This window comes from Chaetodon auriga, chromosome 8, assembly GCF_051107435.1.
Source record: "Chaetodon auriga isolate fChaAug3 chromosome 8, fChaAug3.hap1, whole genome shotgun sequence".
In the NCBI taxonomy this organism is placed as follows: Eukaryota; Metazoa; Chordata; class Actinopteri; order Chaetodontiformes; family Chaetodontidae; genus Chaetodon; species Chaetodon auriga.
Window position 1 is genome coordinate 15146874 of NC_135081.1, and position 24234 is coordinate 15171107.

The following is a 24234-nucleotide window of genomic DNA, read 5'->3' on the forward strand; positions in this document are numbered from 1 at the left end:
TAGAGAGGCCAGTATCAAATCAATATTTGCTCGAGGGGTTTTACAGTCTGTGCAGCACACTTTCAAATAAAACCCATCAAAACTGTTCACAACCTGTATAATTGTCTGACCATGTGTGTTTGTTGTCTGTGAGCTACAAAAATAACGCCAAAGTTGACATAAATCATGATTTTATCTTAAATTCTTAAGTTGTGAGACATTTTAGGCGGCCCGTGTCAGCTACAGTGTGCAGGCTCTGTAGCTACGTCACAATCCTTTAACACACAGCTGGAAATGGAGCTCAGTGTTCCTCACTTTCTCCTCTACAGTCCTTTTGTTCATGATTTAGTAAGGATGAGTTTCTTGGGCAGGAAAGGCATTTTGGTTAACCTAGGATGAGAGCCTGAGTTTTGTATTGGTGTTAAAATTCATAATGCCGAATAGACAGTTAATTGTAATGTGAGACGTCCTCACAAAAGAGTAAAAAATGATTAGATATTGGTAGAACAAGCCTACTGTAAATGGTTTCATGAGCGCAAGCTTGCCCAAGCATAACATTGGTTTTGTGGTAAAACAAACACAATCAGAGAAGGCAGAAATTCTTCTCTTCAGCCTGACTCATAGTGATAAATGAAAGCAGACAGAAAAGCAGCCTTGAAGTTGGTGACTGGAAGACCCTTAGTTTGAACAGTCATTTGTTAAAGCCTCCAATGGATGGTTGTTGCATAAGTTGTCATTGTTTGGTATGTGAGCGTACACGTCCTTGCCCTCCACAGACATGTTCCACCTTTGGGGGAGACACAGCAAACCCTCCCCGTGAAATCACCTGCTTCGACATGCTACAAATAAACAGTTATATCATAACCCGGGAGAGAAAATCTGCATGTTTAATCCCAATGACTCCAGTTACACAATGGCCATTGTGGCTTTAATGGATTTATGTTTTCAGATAAAGGATTACAAGGCAGAGGCATTAGGGAGCAGCACCTCTGCTCAACGAAGCTGTGACTGAACAGCGGCACCAAGTGGTCAGCTTTGGCTACTGCATGTAGACATGTTTAAAAAAAAAAAAAAATTTACCCAATTTGTTTGTCAGACTGGCATATTTCTGTAAAACTGTGATGTAGTTGCATCAGCTCAAACTCAGGAAGCTTGAACTAAAGAAAGATGCATCAATTAACTATTCATGTGAGTTCCTGATGGGTTGAATTTTAACCCACTGACAATAGTGAGCATGGTGAAGAATAATGACCTGAGGGAGTGTTTTGACTGTTTCAAAAATCCGACAAAAATGTCTGAAAGCTTGATGTCATCCTGAAGTGAGTCAGCGATTGTCGGAATAGCAGACTTAATGTTGCCAGAATATGTTTTTCTGGGTAGTGCCAGTCATAGCGCTCAGCACCCGAGTTCACTTTTCAGATCCTAATGATGTCTGATTCACTGCCTGGGATGATGATGTGTCTGTTTGCAAATGGAAATGATGACTTTTCTGAATCATTATATCAGCAAGATGACAAGGACACCAGTTTATTGTACAATAATTCATTTCAGTGTTATTAAAACTGGACCACATACCTCTGGACCTGCTGTAGTACCATTTACAAGTGGACCATGTGTTTTAACAGATGGAGCCAAAACATGGACTTTGTGATTGTAAAAAGACAAGTGACATTATCTATTTATTGAGGATCAAACACTTCCTGTAGAGCCCAAAGTGGCTGCAAAAAGTTTGTAGTTTCATTCTTTACAAAGGCTGTAAAACTAAAACTGGAGCAGGGCTGCAAGTAATGATTATTTTAATTATTAATTCTGAAGATTATGTTCTTAATATATTGATGAATCATTTTTTGTCTTAATTGTCCTAAAGCCTAAGGTGACAGTTTAACTTGCATAATTTAGAGGCTTGAACCTGTGACTGTTTGGTGATTTGCTTAAAGAAGACTGAAGCAACTAAAAGATTAATAAACTATATGCAGATTAGCGTTATGTTGATCAAAAGATTGATTAACTGATACTGGTTAAAGACTGGAATGTAGCAACCATACAGACAACAGAGACCTGGCTTATGCTGCAGGACTGCTTTGTAAAGTTTCTTTGGATACTTTGATCATTTCTTTTTGTGTATTGGAGTCCAGTGAAGCTGCCTTGCTCCATGAAGAAGAGCCAACATTTTGCAGTCCCATTTCAAGCCTACAGATTGAGTGTTACATATTCAAAAACTGGAGTTTGTGTAGAGTATCACTTTGTTTCATATCAGATTTAAAATACTTTCCTTCCAAAACTCCAACCTCAACTTGCATGACTTTGCAGCCAGCTCTCATCTTTTATCAAACAACTTTTGTCTTTCAAACTATATATCTTCTTGCTTTACAGTACCTTTCCAAATGCTGACCTCTATCTGTCCATCTTCTTCCTCATGCTGTCCTGTCAGTCAATCGAGATTACCTGCTGTATGACAAAGACCTGTTGCATAAGATCACAGACAGTGAGCCTGGCTGCACTCAGCAGCAGGTTTATCCCTCCATCGCCCAGTACAGACATACAGGTACACACTGCTGGCCTGTCCCATTGTCATTCAAATGTTGGGCTGGTGATTGAAGCGCTTATCTCTCCTAATCGGAGCGTGTAAAGGTATTACTGCTGAGGGAGAGCGTCGCCACACCAACTTTGATATGGAAAATCACATCTGTGAGCTCCCAAACAACATTATCTACAGAGAACTGAATATACCAGGTAAAACCTTTCCTGCAACCCCTCCATCTGTTGTCTTGGATTAGCTCCATGCTTGTTCCCTTTTTTTCAGATCCTCAAAGACAGAGGGAGCAGGGAGGGCGAGGGGGGATTAGAAAAGGGAGGCAAATAAAGAGCCGAACACACATCTTGTTAAAAGTAAGATTTGTAAGCTTATTATTTTGTTATCATGATCATTGTTATAACCTCTGTTATGGTTTGTTCAGTTTACAGTTTATTTTCAAGTTCATTTAAAGTCATTCCAGTCGAAGGTAAACATGATTGTAATTGTTGTTTCCAACACTATTAAATGCTTTTTTTTGTTTTGCCAGACAACACTCCATCACACTCTTTCACTCATACACACATGGAAAGAGCGGAAACAAAGGGGCTCATTCACTCACCCAATCATTCATTCACTCAGTCACTCATACACACACACGCACAAATACACACTGACACCAGTGCACACACAAAGACAGACAGCATCTCATGCTGAAGCTCCTGCACACAGACATGAAGTGATTAACAGAAATGAGCTGTGATACTTATTCTCCCTGACACACACACACACACGCGCGCGCGCACACACCCACACACACACACATAGCACACACACACATATTCAGATGGGCACACACTCATCCACACATACACACTTTCTTGCTCTCGTGTCTAAGTTCTTAAGTGCAACTTCCTGAAGAGTGATTTACCCTCATCCCTCCTGCTCCACACCAAGAGCCATATATACACCTGGGCTGGTTCACACACTGTATCGTCATGCACTCAATGATGCACCAAAACTACATGAGCCGTGTTGGTTTCCATATCTTGTCTGGGTGACAACTGACACACACCTTTGAAAAAAAAAATGACTACCAAAGTACAAGCACACAACTTCTTCAGAATAAAATCCAATATATCAGTGGTCCCAAACCTGGCTGACTGGACCCCCCAAGGGATTACAACGCAAATGTAACAGATCTTAAGATGATTATGCAGAAGAAATAAATTCCACCACACAATATCGGCTTTATTTCAGACTTTCTTGTCGTTCTTTCAGTCTTTTTTGAGACTTACTGGATCATTTTACCTGATCAGGAAGTATAAACATCCTTTGGCTGAAAAATTGTTTAGAGGGTGACGTATGACTTTCTCCAAAAGTGCTGCATTCAACACACCCCCAATGAGATCTTCTGTTAGTCCATGCCTTAATTTTCATGTTTTTTCATATTTTATAACAATTATCCATCACAGTTTTCTGTGAAAGATTTCAAAGGCTTAAGTCCAATTCAAACTAACCCTAGTGACATCACGAGGGTTATTTTCTCAGATTTACAAAAGCTCCCTCCAACGCCACAGAAGACATTCAACAACTGTTTCCACAGTCCAATCATACAACGATAACTCATCCCAATGTGTGAGCAAGTGTCTCTTAAAAGGGGTCACAAGTAAAAAGGGTCGGGAACCACAGATGTACACGATTTTTCAAAGCTGATCTTTCTAGAAATCATATTCCACAAGAGAGCTTGACCTTAAAGTTGAATAATCAGTTGGCTAAGAGACTCAGAGAGTGCAGCCCAAGTTTACATACGGCTCAATCCACCCAGTTTTCCCACTTTTACACCCCTGTCTCCCCCCTCAAGATAACCAAAAAATTCACCACAGCGAACTCAACAAAATAACAATATAAACATAAAAAAAAAAACAACAACAAGGAAACTGAGCTTCAAGTTTGTAAAAATGCTTACATCACATTCCACCTTGGCAAATTTCAAGACATTGGAATTCCATTCTTTGTCCATTACGACATTTACACGAGTACTTGAACGTCTCACATGCCGGTGGGTGAGCAGCTGCGTGACCCGGTCGGCCAGCAGCCAGCTCGCAGTCCATCATCGTCTTCATTATCATTATAATCAGCATCACCTTCATCATTGTTATCAGCTACTATGGTAAGCCATGCCCTACTAGAGTCCATCGTTGGCAGGGTGGGGTAACCATGGTGAATAAGGTGCTAGTTGCTATGGAAACGCTATTCTGCAGCAACCGACTGGTCCAGATGTTTGAGCTTTGATTTGCCGTACCTCCCCACCAAAGCACTTGGTTTGTATGTATTACTTGTTGCTTTAGTTGTGTTTTGATTTTTTTTTTTTTTATTTTGCATTTTCGGACTCATAAGATGTACAGTATGTGGATGTATTTTCAGACTGTTAGTACCATTGAAAATAGTCTCTCTCGCTCTCAAACACGCACGTGTGGCACACTCAAGCGTATGTTTTGTCACTCATGTGCACACAAACACTCATACAGTAACAGAAAACTGTTCACATGTGGCATCTGACAAATGGGTTGACAGAGAAGAGGCTGGCGGAGCGAGGCTGCTACACCAGCACCGATCAGTGGAGAGCTTCCTGTTGTCCCGGGCTTGGATCTGCTCATAGATGCTTGTGTGTGTGTGTGTGTGAGTGACTGTCCTCCCTCCTTCATCCCTCCTCCCTGGTCTCCTCTGAGCGGGTGCAGTCGGTTGAGAGGAGGGCAGTATTGCTGAGTGTATCCATGGCTGCTCCGTAGCCATCGTGTGCTTCGTTAACCTCGGAGATGACAGAGGACTAACCGAGTACTTCAAAGACAGGACAGAAAAGTAACACAGCAACTTACAACCCCGGTCCCGAAAAAGTTGGAACAGTGTCAAACATAAATAAAACAGAATTTGCAAATCCTTTTTCACATATACTCAATTGAAAACAAAGACAGTGTGTTTAATGGTTTACCTCATCGGCTTCATTGATTTTTGTAAGTGTGGGCTTATTCTGAGTTTGATGCAGCAACACGTTTCAAACAAGTTGTGGAAAAAAAAAAAAAACCCAGTAAATGAACAGGTACACAGGGTCACTGCTAACAGGTGATAGTATCATGATTGTGTATAAAGGGGGCATCCTGGAAAGGCTCAGTCGTTCACAAGCGAGGATGGAGAGAGGCTCACCACTTTGTGAACACATGACTGTATAAAGGAAATTACTGCATGGGCTCAGGAACACTTGAACTGTCAGTAAACACAGCTTGTTATTTCCGTTTTACAGTGTCCCAACTTCTTTGGAATCTGGGTTCTATAACATCAACAAACCCTTGCGGTATCCATGTCAATGGCACATCTACAGTAAATTCCTCCCACCTTTTCTTCCCCCAGTGATTCATCATTTTAAATGCTCTGTATTTCCCCCTGACCCCGTCCCGGCTCGCTTCATTAGAGACGTGCTGGAAACTGATGGTGAACATAGGATGACACAGCAGAGTGGAGATGGAAACTAAAACGCTGGCGTCTGGAGTCCCAGGGTGTGTTTATGAACTATCAGCTACTTTGACTAGTCTCCTACACGGGACCTGCGCAGTTTGTCAGCTGGCTCCTTGTTTCCCTCCGTGGACTGGGACAAGTTCCCAGCATCAAGATCAACAACGACAACAAAAAAGGCAATTTCAGTTCAGTTCTGCTGAAATCTATTTGATTCAGTTCATTTGAGTTCAGTTTAAGTCTTGTTGCAAGAAACTATGGCAACTAGCCCTAAGGAAGTGTTTCAGCCAATCAGATCCAGGGGAAAGTCCTCAAATGGTTTTCAGTTGGGTGGGTGGATTTGATGCTTTTTCTTCTTTTTATTAGGATTTCAGCCCCGCCTCTCCTGTTGTATGAATGCTTTGTGTGGTGTGCATGATTCAACAAGCTCAACCTGTGGCCTGTTCAGACACACACACACACACACACACACACACATATAGACACACACATACACACTCACACACAGTCGAGCACACCTGCATCTGTATGCACAGGCTGACTTTAATGCAACATAAGGTTCAGTCTGTGTCACCGAGTGCCTGAAGGTCTTTCAACTCCACCAAAACCACACACCTTCAAACACACAGCTGTACACACACACACACACACACACACACACACACACACGCGCACACACATTCATACCGTGATGCTTGAAAACTCTCATTTCTTGCTCCTCTTGCCTTTTGCTCTATTTGTGGTATCTTAATTCTCTTCTCCTCTCCTCCCGACTCCCCCCCATCCGCCCCCTCCCCCCCCTCTCCCACCCACTGATACTGTACACCCTCCCAAGGCTAGTTGGCATGGTGACGCTGATGGGATGGCCGTTGCTAGGAGATGAAGAGAGCGGCCAGAAGGAGCATCGTCATGGTGAGGAGAAGGCGATCCCTGGATGGGCTGCTTCCGCTGACGCTCTTCTCCAGCTTGGGAACAAACGGGTTAAATTCATCTGGAAACACAGAAGCAGAGAGAAAGAAAGGGGAACAAATGAGGGAAAGTGACGTCTTTACATCAATTCAACGCAATGAGTGTTTTTTTTCTCTACTCTTTCCAAACTTATTAGAATTTCATATTTAGGTGTGAGTAAGAGTATAATTAGTTTTGTGACGTGTGTATTTATGTTTCCAGCCTTGGTACAGTTGTGGCAGTGTGACAGTTATACCGGTTCTCCCACGAAACCACTGTCCAACGGCTGCTTTCTGTATGCAGTTTGAGCAGCCACATGTGCAGGCTACGAATGTGGATCGTGATATGGAGTCATCGTATTTCTACAACCGGCCATGTTTTGTCGCTACTCAGCTTTAAGATGTATGGCTTTTATCCCGCAAAGGCCAAAGCTCTCGCAATCTTGCAATTTTGTGGAAAGTGAAAAATAATTTGTCTATCCACCATGTGATTTCACATTCCTTGGCTCTTGCCACACCCGTTCACCAAGTTTCATGAAATTCAGGTCAGTCGTGTTTCCATAATCCTGCTGACAAACCAACAAACAAACCAACTGAACTGAAAACAACCTCATTGGCGTCGTTAAAGATAAGTTTATCTGTTGTTCTAATTGTGCTCTAATCTGCTTACACAGCACGGCTTTTACTAAAACATGACCACATTTTTTAATGAGGCAGACTGAGAAAAAGGCAGCTTACAGCACAGAGCCAGACTCCCATTAAGACATGGTGAGTCTGCTGCAAAGACAACGCAACACAGTGCCACGGCTGACTGCTGCAGCTGTTATCAGAGAGCTCTTATTGTTCTAATAAAGTGACACATTCCCAGTCACACACTTGCATACTTTTACACACACACACACACACACACACACATGCCTTGTATATACTGTAACCCCCCTCCCTCCAGTCTCCCTGTATATACACCTGGCAATGTCCTAAAAATAGTTGGCGGTCTTTTGTTTTGTTGAGGGCAACACAGCGAGCATTGATGTCTAGTCAACGCGCAAAAGCCACCAGACAGTTTGCTGCATGCCTGCACTTATGAGACACACGTGCGGCCAGACACACCCTCTGTAGTCAGTTGATTAATGACACTGGAGGCAGACAGGAGCACAGTTTTCTGTCTATACACGGGACAGATGATGCTTATTATGAATTATTGTGTTCACGGTCAGATGCCGTCCAAGTGAAGCGCGGATGTTCCACTCGGCGCCATATCTAACTCCAGAATATTTCCAGCTGCTCTGTGGGTCACACAGCAGAGTAATGACATGGCTGACACCTGGTTTTAGAGATGGCCTCTTTTGGTATGGTCTGCTGGCCAATCTAATGAGGTCTATGCAGCAGCGGCGCTCAGGTTAAACGCTTTGACCGCTTTGTAAGCGAGCATGCAGCGGAGGGGTCAGGACACTGTTACTTTGGCACTGACTGACAGAGAAATGCGGTTTTGAAGACACAAACAGAAGACTGAGGAGCATTTCGCGAAACTGGTTCTGAAGTGTGGCTCTCCTAATCGCCTCATTACACACATACACACTTGCCCACAGTCTCTCACCGACAGCCACAAACACATAATCATTGACGCGCATGTTTGGCGCGATGTTTGTGCAGGGGGGCATGTGACGTTCATCATGACCTTCTGACACGTTCCAGAGCCAAACATCAGCTCACACGAGGAAGCCGTGTGTATCACTGTGTCCGTGTGTGTACGTGTGTGCATGTGGGTGCGCGCCACATTTTGGAGCAGAAAAGCAGGCAAGATCCGGCTGATAATTAGGAAGCTCAGACACCAAGAGGCGTCTATGAAATTGAATGTCATGTTGACAAGAACAAGGAGATATCTTAGGCTTTGACTGTGTTGAGAGTATCTGTCTGTGTGTGAATGTGTGTGTGTGTGTGTGTGTGTGTGAACATGTGTGTCTTTACATTTGAGGTTTCTGTCTGAGCTAAAATAGGAGAATAATTACAGAGCATGTGACACAGTGTGTGCGTCATACTTTTCATAAACATGAAATATTTTAGAATTTTATATTTCTACACATTTTATGCAACATTATACTGAATATGGCAGTTTAACACCGCGGACAGCGTATTTCACATATGACGAGTGATGTGAACAATAAAAACCATTGTACATCGTGATGCAATTCAAGAGTCCCGTCACAACTACTTAATGAAAATAATTATCTTTAATTGCTACTGTCAGAGAGGTGTTGATTCAACTGTGTAGTAATCTTCCTAAAAGTAATAATTTGTGGTGTTCTCACATCAGAACGTCCTCATTAAAGGGTAATTCCAGTCACTTGGGGTTGCACCTCCAAATAGTTGGGGGACTTCTGAGACATAGGTTAGAATAAGAAAGAAAACTGATCTGACAGCATCTTTCATTTGACTGTCTATCAACTCAAAACTTAAAAACTACCGCGGAGCCACAGAAGACAAACACAAATGTTTTTAGATTTGAGGCTGCTACATGAGCTCGAGAACACACATAAAACCACAGTTCATGTGCTAATGACTGATTTACCTTTTACATACATCCCAACTTTTTTTTAATTCAGGATTGCACTAAAAGATACAGTCCGCTGTTCATTTGCACTTCTGGCTCCAAAAAAAAAAAACGGCGGCCTAAATGGCAAACTCAAGGCTTCAAAATGGCCGTGCACATACCGATGGGTGATGTCACGTCGGCTATGTCCTCTACAGCTGTGACACCCGTACCTTAGAGTCGATGCCTAATTGACTCATCAGCTGGCACTGCTGGTATTAATTAACTGGTTCTTGATGCCACTTCCTGATGGTTTTGAAGTAAAACAGGAAGCTTGAAACTTTGTTTTAAACATTAGCGTGGTACAAAGCATATATTTGTATGATGTATGAAATCTGTATCAGAGGTCAAGTACTGCAAGATAAAATATCAGATGAAACAAACTAGTTTATAAATTACACATTTTACATCATATATGATTGCTGGACCTTCATACGGGATATTCTGAACGAAAACTATTTTGTATTAAAACAAATAACGCGTCTGTTTCTACAAATGTCAATAAAACAGAGGTGATATTAAGTTTGTGCTGCCCTCTGAGACTCAACCTGATGCTGCTGGCAAAGTAACCCACAACACAAATCGCTTAAAGGACTGGTAATTGCTACAATAAACCCCATTAAAGAACAAGCTTCTGATTTTTCCCACTAATGGCCGGACCTGATCGTCAGATGCAGTAACTTGAGCCAACAGGGTGGGTAAATGAGTATCCTCCCACTGAAAGCCGTCAGTAATCACATGGCTGCATGGGGAGCTGCTAGCACCATTCCATCTGTGTTGTAAATGAGATCTAAATGAAATCTAATACTAGAGGCCGTATTCAGGAGGGAACCACTGTTGAGCTGTAGACACTGATTGAAAGGGGCAGCGCCCAGGAAATAAACTGTGAGCAGTGAAGGGGAGAGAGATGGGTGGTTCACGTTATGAGCCTGCAACATTCAGCTTAGTTAAACATTTTCAGACACGGCAATCAGGCAGATTTGAACGGAGCAGTTTGTGTGTCGCCTTGTGTTTGTGTGAATGTGCTGATGTGAACTTTGAATAACGGTAATTAAAACTATGATGTGATGAGTCTAATCGGCAGTCAGGAGGAGTGAGAACGAGGGAGGGGAATAGGAAACTGTACAGCCTCTTTGTTTTCAGTTCTTTTCACAGCTCCCTGCTGATATCCTCACTTCCTCTTGCACCACTTGGGTTATCCTATTAATTTAATTGGCAACACAGCACTACAGGTGAAAGTGACCCATAGGAGCTGGAGTAATTTGTGCTCTGCTATTGTGTCAGCCTTTCACTACATATTAAAAGTATTTTCATGCAGTCCACATTCTTTATCTGCTCAAGTACATCCAATGAAACTGCTCTTGTGAGCAGATAACCGTTGCTTTTCTGTATATTCTGATGTGTCTCACACGCGTACTGTATGATGTTTTCTGTTATTGGAATGAGCATCTTTGGTGTTTCCTGTGTTTATTAATATTTGCAGGAAAGGAAGGAAGTGAATATATGATGAGAATGTATATGTATTGCTCACTGATGTAGTGGCAAACAAAAGTATAGGTGAACTGACTACAATCTGTGTTTCCCATGAGGCAAAAAGAACATGAACAAATACACAATATCATTTTGGAATTAACTTATTTCTTTATTTTAATATGGCTTACATCACTGTGATTGCATTAATGCATACTATAACCTCAAGATTAATATCGTTTTTTGGGGGGGGGGAAATGTTAAAAGAGGGAAAAACTCAATTTCACACATCAAAAGGTGAATAAACTGAATTTTGGCAGCTTTCCCCTCCACTGCATTCCTACTTGTGCTCTGGGAGGAAAAATGGAGGATGGGAATTAAAGGGCGGTGGGATGAGGAGGGCGCGGAGAAAGGAGATGGAGTGAGAGAGAAACAAGATGAAAGAATGATGGAGGGAGGAAAAAGAAGTGAGGGAGAGGCATCTCAACAAACTCGTATGACCTGCGGCCATTCGCCACAGCCAGTGATGAGTTTTCTTATGACAGTTATGAGAACAGGCTGATTTATTGCGCAAGCGCACGCATGCGAGCGTGCGCGCACACACACTGATTAACAGCAGCGCGGCACCTTATTTTACAGGTTACCTTGGAGAAGAGCGTGAACGGCTAGACACACAGGATGATTGATACCCACGAGTCTGGTTGTGTAATGGGAGGCCAAGCTAGCTGTACATGTTATTGTGCTGCTGCGCTGTTGTTGCCATAACACTGAGAAGCAACCACATGATGAACCACATGAACCCATTAGTTTTTAATACCCCCCCCCCCCCCCCCGTACAGAATGTATATGTACCTACCCTAATTTCCACTACGCTATGGGGGATTAATAAAGTGTTATTTTATCTTATCTTATTTTATCTTATCAAGACAGGTTATCCTAATGTAACCTAATAATCCCCTATAAATTTATTGCACAGGTTCTCCCTTAAATCGCTCCCAAATTTCATACAGTTCCAGTGCTAACAGTTTGAGCATAATTCATGCGACTCCCATGATTTCACCAGTTGTGTAATGTTGATGAGACGAACATAAGGGCCAGCTGGGAGCATTTCCTAAGATGTAGCAGTTATCTGCAGAAAATCTGATCAAGTCTTTGCTTTTCTGAATGATTTTTATTTATTTATTTTTTTGGTAACCAACCATGAAACTCTGTGTTCTCTGCTTATCCGAGTGAAAACGGAAGTGTGAAATGAATATGCATGTGGTTGTTTAGCAGGATCAGCAGCTTGCCAAGCCAGCTGGTGCTGTAAAGTTAACTGTGCTGAAGGTCTCTTTTGAAAATGGCACATTTCACCAGTTCATTTCACAATGAACTGGCCACTCTGTCCTCGAATATCAATGATCAGTCAGCTGTCAGTGTCTAATTATAAGGCTAGAGACATGCTATTTTTATTGTCAACAAATCCCATGAAAAGACTTTCCCGTTTTTCTCTTTTATCAAGCCTCATTTTAAAATTTCCCAGTAGGAGTGACTCACTCCAATCTCTCCAGTCTGTGTCCCCTTATTGTCCAGCTGTCATGATCCAAATGAGAGAAGCTCTGAGTCGATAAAAAATGTTGATTTGTTCATTTAGTTCAGCATGTCAATATGTGACCACAGAGCAGCACCAAGTGCTTTGGGAACTTTTTGCTTTCCTGTCAAGCTAGATACAGGCTGTCCTGACTATCTGACTGGTGGAGCTGGTCAGGGCTGAATGCAGGGGCCAATGTCAAAACACAATACTCACGTAAAAGACACCAAAAAAGTAAAAGTAAAAAATATGTCATTTCTGTAACTAAAAACAATAACAAAGGTAGGAGTTGTTGTCTATTCGGCTAAACAACCACCATTGCAACAACATCTATACTACAACACAGGCTGAGTTGTTTTTAGACATTTTAATGAGGAAGTGTTAGTTATTATACTTTTAAAGATACAAATATGTTTTCTATATTTTTCCAGAAATTAACATTTTGAATTAATTCATTAAACTATCATTATAATGAAGCCTGTAAAAGCAGGAAATATCAGGCATAGAATTCACTCCAACGACTATTACAACTGTTAAAAACTAGAGTATGGATTAATGTGCTGCTGAAAATAATCCACAACAAATTCACCTTTTATTCCTGTTGTTTGGGAGGAACTATGGCACCCAGCTGTTTGAGGAAATTGCTGAGCCTTTTTTTAAAAAAAAAACGAAATATTTGTGGCCCATCTTGAAAGATTTGCATCTTCAGCAAAAACAAATTTGTGGCTGTGTGCCACAGACAGGCTGTGGAAATCAGGAAGTAATGAGAGATGGAGTAACACATTGGTTTTAGTCATTTTATGGGATTCGTTGAAAATAGGAAAAAAAAAATGAATAATTATCCTTTAACGTCAATATGGCAGCTTGAAAAGTGTGAATAATATGATTTCTGTGATTTGACACTGATGTGATCTGGACAGAAACATGAGTCAACGTCTGTCTTTATGAATCCAGACGGGCCTGACAGGTGTGTTCCACACTTACTTAACGTCATGTGTGTATAAGGTTAAGTGAGCGTATGCATGACTCACCGATATCGTCAAGTTTTAGGCCTGGTCTAAGCGTGTAGTCTGGTTCTGTAGGCTCTGGCTCATCATCCACGTCAGAGGCTGAAAGACAATGAGTGAGACAGAAAAAGAGGGAGGGAGAGAGTGAAGGTGGAGAGGTGTTAAACCATTGCTCCAAGCCAAAAGATCTTAATTACATCCAACTTTGACATCCTGAGAGGAACATGCGAGAGAGCTGCATGGCGAGGGTGTAGGGGTTAAAAAAAAAAATCCCCAGACAACAAGCCAAAACATCACCAGCAGCCCTGAGAGAAAGAAAGAGCAAGAGGGAGAGAAGAGGGAAGGTGAAGGGAGGGAGATCCAGCTGAAGAGAGGCAGTGTGTGAAAAGGGACGGAGAGCGAAGGAGTGAATGGGAGGAGAGGTTAATACTACAGGGCGGTGGAAGTTAAAAGGACCGGACAGGCCAGGGATCAAAGTCTGTGTGTATGTGTGTGTGTTTGTGTGTGTGTGTGACTGAGGGTCGAGAGATTGAAGGAAGGCAGGAGAGCGAGTGAGAGAGGTTAACACTACATATACATAGCCACCCACTGACCGCACACAGCAATAAATGGATTCTGACAGGGAGCGAGGGAGGAGGGGTGACAGAGGAGGAAAGAGAGAGGAGAGGATGGAGGCGGGGGTGAGGGCCTTCAAAGCTGGAGCTGCTCCTTTCTGCTGCTGTAGAGGGAGAGCAGGACGGGAAAGAAGAAGAGAGACAGAAAAAGAGAAGGAAAGAAAAAGAGGAGCGGGGTGGGGTGGTGGGTGGGGGGGTTCTGTGCTGTGAGTGAAAATGCTGCAGGGGAAACTCAGCAGGAGTATTAATAGCTCTGCCTGTTTCAGACTGTATTTAGATTGTGTACGCATCTGTATGCAGCCAGTGTGTGCGTGCGTGTGTGTGTGTGGGTTTGTGGGGAGCCCGATGCCTGCCAGATGGGTAGAGTGGACAGATGGGTGTAGGTACGGTCTGCAAACAGGTCCGAGCATTGCATTACAGGTCACACACACACACACACACACACACAGTGAGAGACTCACCCGTGGAGCAGCAGACATACACTCGTAGTCTCAGACAGCTGCGGCCGTGGTGATGGGTGGGTGTGGCTGTAAAAACAGAAAAAACGCACAACAGATCAGCATCCTGTTTTCATGTATTCACACGTGCTCATTGCTTTCAGTGATGTGGTCTTTCTTTGCAAAAAGTGGCCGAAGTTGGGTTTTGCTGCTCCAAATGTGCTAAAAGTTTTGTCTGTTCATGTGCTAAGAAGACGGTATTTTTCACCGCGGTAATAATCCAGAGCAACACATCAGAAGTAATGCACCAATCCAAACCACTGGAGCGGCATTAGCGCTGATACTGACCTTGTTCAACAGATTGGAAATTGGCCAGAAGGGACTGTTCCACTTTAAATGTGCAATTTTACACATAACATAGCACTTTGACACAAGTTTACTGTAAAAGTAAAAAAGTACAATCCTTTTGCACAAATCCACTGGTTGTGATTTGCAGCTGTATTTGCTCACACTAGTCAGTTTTGAACTAATACACTTTAATGCAGTCAAATGAGCGACGTGGCGGATGGTTCAAAGCACAGACCTGTGGGAGCAGTGGTTTGAAAATGTCTGGTTGACACATCACTTGTGTCTCCTGCTTTGTGCCTCACCAGACTCCAACATGAAAAACATAAAACCCTAATGCAGCTCATTCATTCAGTGGCCAGCACATTGCTGCCTAGAGGGATTGTTGCACACACAGCACAGTTCAGCCAAATACATTCTCAATTAGCGGCTCACTGAAAGCTTCAGGTGGGGACTTCTGATCTAGAGCACTTTTGACACTCTTGTTTATAACCAAACTGTGGCTGCAATTTCACCATGTTTAGAAGTCGCACAAGGGGAAAACAACTCAAATCAAAATGAGCCAAATCATGTGTAAGACTTCTCTAATTCAGCCGTGCGTGTCTGGACTGTGGGAGAAAAAGTGGACCGCAAAACACCAAACACTTCTGAGGCAGCATCTGGTATCACATGTGAAAATGTGTCACTGGTTTTCATTAATTCATAAAATCTGAATCTTATGTATTTGAGTTAAGTGGACATTTTCAGGGTCCTGGTATAGTGCGTGCTGACTCACTGTCACACTGTCATGGTTTGCTGAGACACTCAAACAGAGGAGAAGCATCGTTTGTGTTATTAGCAACACCTGTGCTTCTTCTACTCAAGTGTCTGCTGATAAAAATGGCCCATTAAAGCTTTGCAGGATTTAAAGAAAAACATACAAAGTAATAAAAACTTCCCTTTAAGTTCAAATTAAAAAAAAAAATGATATCAACGTGATTTGATTATTAAAAGTATTTTTGAGGTTTTGCCTGTAAAAAGCTAAGAAAGATGGAGGCGTCTCTTCGTCGTGATCACTTTTCTGATTTTGGTGTTGACGTGTGCCATCAAACCATGTAGCTTCAATGTGCACTGCACTCATTATATACCCATTTAATGCACGAGACATTTATCCTTGGCCTAAAATATTTGTTTTTAAATGGTTTCACGACAGGCTAAATGTTCATTATTTATACACTGTCATCCTGGCGCGCAAGGTGTTGCGAGTTAATTTGATTAGCTATCAACAAAATGGATGAGGCTGCTTCACTGCAGGATGACATGATGAGATGTGAAACAGCAATTTGTTGTACTGAAATTTCCTGACGATGGACTTCGGCGAATCTGAATGTGAGTAATCATCAAATCCTTTTAACATGTAACATTACTGCTCTAATCTCACTGAACTCTTGCAAGAAGAGCGAGTTTTGAGCATAATTTCCAGTACTGTTTTCATCTATATTTTGAAGACACACACGAGCAGTTGATAGTGAGATGTATTGATATTGGTTATTGGTTTGATTCCACTCACAGATGTAGTAGTACTCCTGTCCGACGTGGAACTCGTAGCCTAGCGAGAAGGCGCTGTAGCGCTGGAACTTCTCCGAGAACTTGATGGGCGCGTGGGGGGCGTGGGGCCGGTTGCACTCCCACCTCTTGAAGCCCAGCTGGGGGTCGCAGTTCCTGTAACCGCGGTAACTGACCATGTAGAGGATGTACTGCTCACCGGTGCCCACCATGCGCTGGCTGTCGTTGTAATGAGGGCAGTAGATGTCCAGGTAGTCGTTGACGTTCACCTGCATCGTGTAGCCCTCCCTGCGCAGACTGGACAAAGAGAGCGGAAGCGGTGAGATGAGTGTCATCATGCATATTTACACCATGACATTTACATTTCCCCCTGTGACATTAATCAAAGTAAACTAATTACATTTCATGACTCTATCATGCTTTACAGGCAATAACTGGTATATTGTGTCTAAACTGCCCATGAAACAAATGAACCATAATTAACCTTGTGCTTTGTAAATTAAAATAAATGCTACCTACATAGCGCTATTCATGCATTGAATGCAGTTCAGTTTGTAGCACACACTGACACACAACGCTAAATAAACATGTCAAAATACAACACACAGGATAAAACACACTCCTTTTAGTTTGTTCCACATTTAGCATGAATGCTGTTAACTGGCCCTGACTCCCAGTTATGTGTGCCACATTTATGGGCTCACACACATGTCACATACATCACTGCAAAGACAACATAACATCTCACATCATGGTGCGGTATGCTGTGTTTCAGATGCATGCTTTACAGCCTGAACGTTCGCCCGGGGTCAAACAAATCTTTGTTTGAGAGTTATTGAGTTATTATTAACACAAAGCAGGTGTATGTGTGTGTATGGGTGTGTATATTTGTGGCTGCGGGGCTGCTGCATGCAGAGAATGCGGAGCTGGCTCTTCAGTATGGACTGTAGGCCCCAGGGCCACAGCTCCTTCTCCTGGTGTCAGCGCAGCGTTGTCCCCTAACCCCAGTGCTCGTACATCAACCTGAGCGCAACGTTGCGCTCACGTCAGCCGTCAACGTCCTGGCCACGTTTCTCTCCCCCCAAAGCTCATATATCAGCGTCAACCCTAAAAAAGACTCGGCTTGACAGGAAGATAAGGTCTGATTCTGTGTCTGGGAGTGTATGTGTGTGTAGTTTGTGTGACAAAGTGAAATAGATTCTTTCCTGACATCCAAAAGCCCTCTTTTTCTCGCCATCACAGACACGAGCCCGTATCTGTGTGACAGAGACAGGTTGCAGTTGTAAATCATACACACACCGATGAGCACACACACACACACACACACACACACTCTCTCTCTCTCAGATGTTATAGCGGTGACATCATAAATTCACAAGGGGGCAGCAGTGTGTCATCCTCAGCCTGATGCTGCCGCTCTCCCTCTTTGCCAGTTCTAGGTCATGTCTCCAGGGAGATTATTATTCAATTATTAAATGAAGATCGAAACACTGTTCCCAATGTCTCCCTCTCTCCATCACTTCTTACCGCTCTCTTCAAATCCTTCCTGAATTTGTCTTTCTCCCCATGCTCTCCATTTCTCTCATCCCTTTCTTTCAGAGTAACACGAACGGAAGATTAATTGTTCGGCGTCATCCTTCGCTCTCTTCCTCCTCATCCCCTCACTTTCTCTCATTACATCATTTACTAGCCTGCAGAAGAGATTTACTTCTTGTGGTATTAGTGGCAGAAAAAAAAGCAGAAAATGCTTCAAGGGAACTATATTTATAGTGAATGCAGAAAAGAGAGAGAAATGGAGAGCGAGAGAGAAAGAACACGAGTGAGGGATGAGTTTGGTTCCACCAGGGAGGCGTGAATGCAAATTGAGTAAAAGAGCAGAGAGAGCCAGAATGAAGCAGACAGGAAAAAAAAGAGGTGGTTGGAGAGTTTTACGCTACCAAAGAAAAGCAAGTTCTGAGATGAAGGGATAATGGCAGAAAAGAGAGAGAGAAATGAGGGGGAGGGTAACTTGGAGCATCTTGAGTAATCTGAAAGTAAATCACTCCTCCAGGATAAAAGCTGGCTTTAGGATTCCCACTGTGTGTGTGTGTGTGTGTGTGTGTGTGTGTGTGTGTGTGTGTGTGTACGTGTGAGCCGGCTTTGGTTTGTGTGTGTGTGTGCGCGAACAAGCATTTGTGTGTGTCACATCAAAGCACCTCACCTTAATCTGCCAAACTTTTACATTTGTTGGAGCGACATCTTTAGGTGGAGTAGCTCTGACACGCACAAATAACGCACAACAAATGGAGCGATTTACAATAAGTGTGTCTTAACAGCAAATCCGACACTGCTGTGGCGTAAGAATCCTTGAATGTTGCAACAATCACCGCATTACGCTTTAGTTTCAAGCCATGGGTAAACAGGAAATAGACACGGCCGATTGAAGAGTGAGTTTGTGTTGAAGAGAGCGTGTTTTGGGGTAGGAGTGAAGGATTAAATGTATTAAAACCACGATTTGTAATCACTTGTATGCAGTACATACATACATTACATGTACTGTACACTGAGTGACCAGAAAGTGGGAAAACATAATCCAATACAACAGTTTTTGACCGACCTTGTGACTTCTGGAGTACTGCATCTGTACTGGTATTAACAGGTATTTTAGCAGTAGTAGCCAGTTGTTGCTGATCTTCATAAAAAAAAAAGGTCCGTTATTCACAAAATTGTACCTACACAATGTTTAAACCTTATAGTGAAGAATTATGTGTCATTAAACTTTCCTATTGGACAGACAGGTAGAGGAACGAGCCCAGTCAGCTCCACACAGTGACAAAAGACCCCTGGTATTGGACTGGTACTTGGTATAGGCCAGTACCCAGAATCTAGGTGTCTGACCTCCAAGATGTGGAAGAAAAAAAGACACTGATGCCTCTTTACACTGTAAATTTTGTTAGACTGTATGGTAAGGTATACAGTAAGGTGTTTCTAAAGCTGTGCTTATGCTCCTGCATATGTAATTAAGTTTGGAAAAAATACGTCAGAAAAAAAATAAAATGCAATTCAACAACACCACGAAGTGCAGTCACAAAATGTACCAGACAGTGCAGTCAGCAAGCAAACAAGCAAAGTACTCAACAAAAACAACACACTGATGTAATATTTATCATCTTTCACTGTTTCTCCTGGTCATACAGTGAACATGCATGTTGTTATCGACATGGTTTTACTTCTAATCCTCTCAACCGCAATGCTGTATGTGCTGATGTGTACAGAGACAATCAAATGAATCTACACTACATTACACGGGCTTTTCGACAACGATAAAAAGAACATCATGAATGATCCACGAACTGGCTGCGCTGCTACTTGAGTTTTTATGTTATCATTTATCTGAAGCAGCTGGATAAAAACTGTCTGTTGGGAATGTGGCCTTTCCTTTGTGCGAAGCTGATGTGACAGCCTCACACCAGTCACGATCACATTCTTCCTTCAGTCTGCTTCAAGACAAAAGGGTGTGCAATAAATATCTTAATTTAAAAAAAATTGGTTTCCCGAAGAATCATGAGAGAAAAATCCACTCCGACTGAGAAAAGCCACACTTTCATTTTATCCCAAAATGTGCAGCCCTGTTTTGTAGGCTTTTTTATTCCGTTTTATGATATTGGATTTTATTGGCTAGTAATGCTCCCTGAAAAATTCCAAATGAAAGAGACGGAGAGATATGGAGATACAGAAACTGAGAGGTGAAGTAGCTTATGAAATGTCATGATGTGCTGCCTCCCTCTGCTCCCTCCTGATGCCTCTCCTTCCTTTTGTGTTGGATCACCGCTAATTTCCTCCCTCACAAGTGATCCCTGGCAGGGCGAGCCGAGAGATGGAGCAGGACGTTTCATCAGCGCAACGCAACGCCGCCGAGCAGGGCAGAGGCTTCCAGGAGCAAAAGAACACCAGAGGGATGGAGTGATGGAAGGATGGAGAGAGAGATGGGAGGATTTATAGGATGAGACGAGGGGTAGTCGGGGTTAAAAGCTGCAGAGTCTGGCCACCAGGGAGCGGAGGGTGATAGCGGGAGGGAGCGAGAAGGAGCAACAGCTAAGAGCAAGATCAAAGTGGGCCTGGATCAATGTCACTACTGTAAAATCACATCAGAGAGTGTGAGAGAGAGGCAGAGAAAGGGAGAGAGTATGTTGCCTATATAAATCAGTCGTAGGCAACATAATGCCACAGAGTTACCCCCTGCCTGCCTATTATCTGCCTGGCCTGTTGGAGCACTGTACATCAATAAAACACTTTGACAGTAAGAGCAATCATTCCCTTTTGTAACAGGAGCTTGGAGGACCAGCTTACTCTGCTGTTCTCTGTTGATAAGATGGTAGACTTTGTAGGTGGAGTGAGGTGGGGTGGGGGGGGGGCCGCCGAGGTGGACTGGAAGCTCAGAGATTTAAGCCGGTGAGTGTAGTTTTCCCCTTCAACCACGACAAAGTCATAGTGCGATATCACACTGAAAACTTACCGTGTTTTTGCAACAATAGCACATTGGTCAATGCACCGCATAAGCAATGAGGACGCCATAATCACCCATGTGTGCGCTGTAGATTGTTCGCTTTATTATTCACATGGCGGTGGTCAATTTGCGATTAATTTTCCAAGCCAATCAAGGGTGGGTGTGAAAGCTAACCAGTGCTTGAACTAAATATTCTCAGGTGGGAAATATTACTTATTTAGGCACATTTTGCATACGGCTTATTAAGACCTCTTGTGACAACAGGTTCGCAAATGTGGGAGAATGTCCCTTTATAGCAAATTTCCAAATAAGCTCATCAGTTGCCTTGGAAATGGCCGGAGGGAAAGGCATAACGAAGCAAAATGCAACAATCAGCCGACGGGAGACTTAGCTACCTTTAGCTTTAATAAGAAGTTTATAAATACTTGTGCATCGTTTCATTGTGCGACCTGTGAATTCACGTATTCTTATTCATTTTCCAGATGACATTTTGACATGTCACAGCAGGAAAAGCACAGGTGTAGATAATAAAGTGAATGGTGGCTGAATTGCATTTAGCTGCCTCGGTTTCAGGGTGCTGGTACTGGTCATGCTGGCTCACTGTCACACTGTCATGGCTTACAGGGATATGAGAATAGAACAGAGCCATTGTTGATGTAATTAGTGACACCTCTGCTTTACCTGCTATGACAAGTCAAAGGGTCTGCTTTATGCAAGTTATCTTAAAGCGAATCCAAATGAGAAACCATGAGTTCATCACATACACAATGATTTTTGAGCAACCACAGTCTGCAAAACCCAAAACCAGTGGCGTTCAAATCTGTTTTTTAATTAAAATTGTGTCAAACGATTGAAAAAAAAAAAACTCCACAGCTGCATCGGGGAACAGCTAAATTTGAACAAAAATGAAAAACTCCCACACGTTGTGGTTTATGTATTTACTATGACACTATATCCAAACAACCTTCATTCTGAGGCCTGTATGAGCCAGCATCAGAACATTTCCATACATACATGCTCTGTGATGTGTAGGTGTTAAAGTGCCCATTATATGTAGGAGTCCCATTCATGATGAATGCAGGCAGTTTTCAGCCTGTTTATCTTTATTTATTTACCCATTCGCAAATCAATGGTTTATTTATAAACACATTTGATTATAGATTTTTCCTTAGAGGACTTTAATTAAAACCCGTCAAGATTAAAAAAAAAATACAAAAAGATGCATTTTCTTGCTTGAGCTCTTCAATTACAGCACTTTCTCAGGGGAGGTGACCCTAGCTGCCAGCAGCCACTGTGGACAGTGAATGCTAACACGTTAGCAACAAACAGCAGGACTTGATCTACGGGGCATGGACATGTGGACGCAGGAGATACTGTAGGTGTCCAATTTCTTTTTATTCCAATACTCCATACTCAACGATCAGAAAGTAGAAAAACCACGGGTGGCTGATTTAGTTGCAAGAGTGTAAGTGTGTGCAACTGTGCGAGCATCAGTGAGCCATGCATGCCTAGATAAATCAAGGTTAAAAGAAATCAAAGGAGACACTGCTGATGGGCATAAGGTTTGGCTGGATTAAAACTTGTCCAGCAGTGTTACAAATGATTGCCAATCAGGACTTAAAAGCCACTGTGCCTCCCGAGGCCAGAATTCTTAATCCCATTGCAGTTTGGTACAGAGATGCTAACATTGTTGCGGGAGGACTCCAATCAGCCAGCGGAGCGGTAGGTATAATTGAACGGCTCCCCCGCTGAATGGAGACTCCCAGAGATCTGTAGCATCAATGAGGCCCTCATCAAACACAGACAGTAGTCCTTCCTACTGTATCCTTCTCTTCCCACTCCCTCTGCTCTGCCTCCCTCTCTCCCTCTCCTTTGTCTCCTCACCCCCATTTGTTCTCTCTTTCTCCGTTTCCATCTAAGTTTGGTTTTAGCCTAAGAGGAAGCAGGCGGAAAACAGTGTTAAAAAACAGACTTGTGTGTGTACATGCCCCTGAGTGATGCCATCTAATTCAATATTGGTTGACACTGAAGGTATTGACATGTGTTACTGCTGGTGAATAACAATCCCATCTTTCTCTTCTCTCATCTTCTGTCTCTTTTTATAATTTTCCTCTCCATCCATCCATCCATCCATCTCCCTGAACCACTGGAGGAACATGCATGAGTGTTTGTGCCTGGGCCTGCAGGTATGTGTGTGTGTGTGTGTGTGTGTGTGTGGGGGGGGTGTCTTATAGGGTGTAGTGGTTGAATAGGTTCTAAATTCTCCCCATTGAAATCAATATCTGTCTAGAGTGTGTCCAACAGACTGGAATATGCTGCCTTCTCTCAAGGCCGGCACTCTCACACACACACACGCACACACACACACACACACACACACACACACACACATAGACTCATGGCCCGCAGAGCGATGGTTCATCATTGGTAATTGATCAAAGTATTACAGCTATCAGGGTTTCTTGCCAAGCAGCCTCACACGCAGCGCTGACATGATCCCATAACACGAGCAGCATTCTCTGAATTTTCCTCTACTTCCGGCCCCTTTCTTACATCTTGTCCCTCCTTTGCTTCATTTTTCTGTTCTTGTCTCACTCGTCTTTCTCTTTCCTCTCCTTCCTCCATCCTCCATCCATCACCCTCTCCCCCTCTCTCTTCCTCTCTCGGCCTGTGGATATTGACTATGTGAGAGAGTGTTCCAGCTGCACAAAACCTAATGGCGGGCATTATTAGCCCTTTGAACTGAGCTTTCACACAGAGCCACATTCGACAGACACGCTCCGAACCCATTAAGTACACGACCAGCATGTTCTCCTGCACATGTGTGTATTTTTGTTGTTGGTTTTTTTTTTTTGCTTTAGCTACAGAGTTTTTGTCCGAACACACATGACACAGACGGATGGATGCGAGGAAATTAAAATGAACAACCGCATCAAACGACAGATGGTGGAAGCTGAGGCCGAAACACACGCGGAATAAGAAGACAAAGGGAAAAAAAAGCGAGAGGAGAAGAGATCAGAGAAGTGGGCGGATGAAAGACAAGAACGGGAAGAAGGAAAGACAGAACGCTTCGATTAAGAAAAATGTTGTTTAACCTGTGAATAAGACCGGGACTTGTGGTCTTTACCTTAATTTGCGTGTTTATTGATTTTGTTTTCAACTGTAATTTATCGCCTCTTTCACAACCATCCCACCCAGCCTATTTTACGCTCCAAAGGGTTT

At 42.9% G+C, this 24234-nt stretch overlaps 1 protein-coding gene across 1 annotated transcript in view; it reads right to left on the reverse strand.

The window, feature by feature from the left end:
• Positions 1-4816: 4816 nt before the first annotated feature.
• The window catches only part of efna3b (ephrin-A3b), a 59213-nt gene continuing 39795 nt past the window's right edge, over positions 4817-24234 (reverse strand). The window contains exons 3-6 of the mRNA XM_076737360.1: positions 16531-16823; positions 14661-14726; positions 13610-13687; positions 4817-6992 (exon numbers count right to left, since the gene is read on the reverse strand). Coding sequence (XP_076593475.1) covers positions 6874-6992; positions 13610-13687; positions 14661-14726; positions 16531-16823 — 556 coding nt within the window. The 3' untranslated portion in view covers positions 4817-6873. The remainder of the gene's footprint in view (positions 6993-13609; positions 13688-14660; positions 14727-16530; positions 16824-24234) is intronic.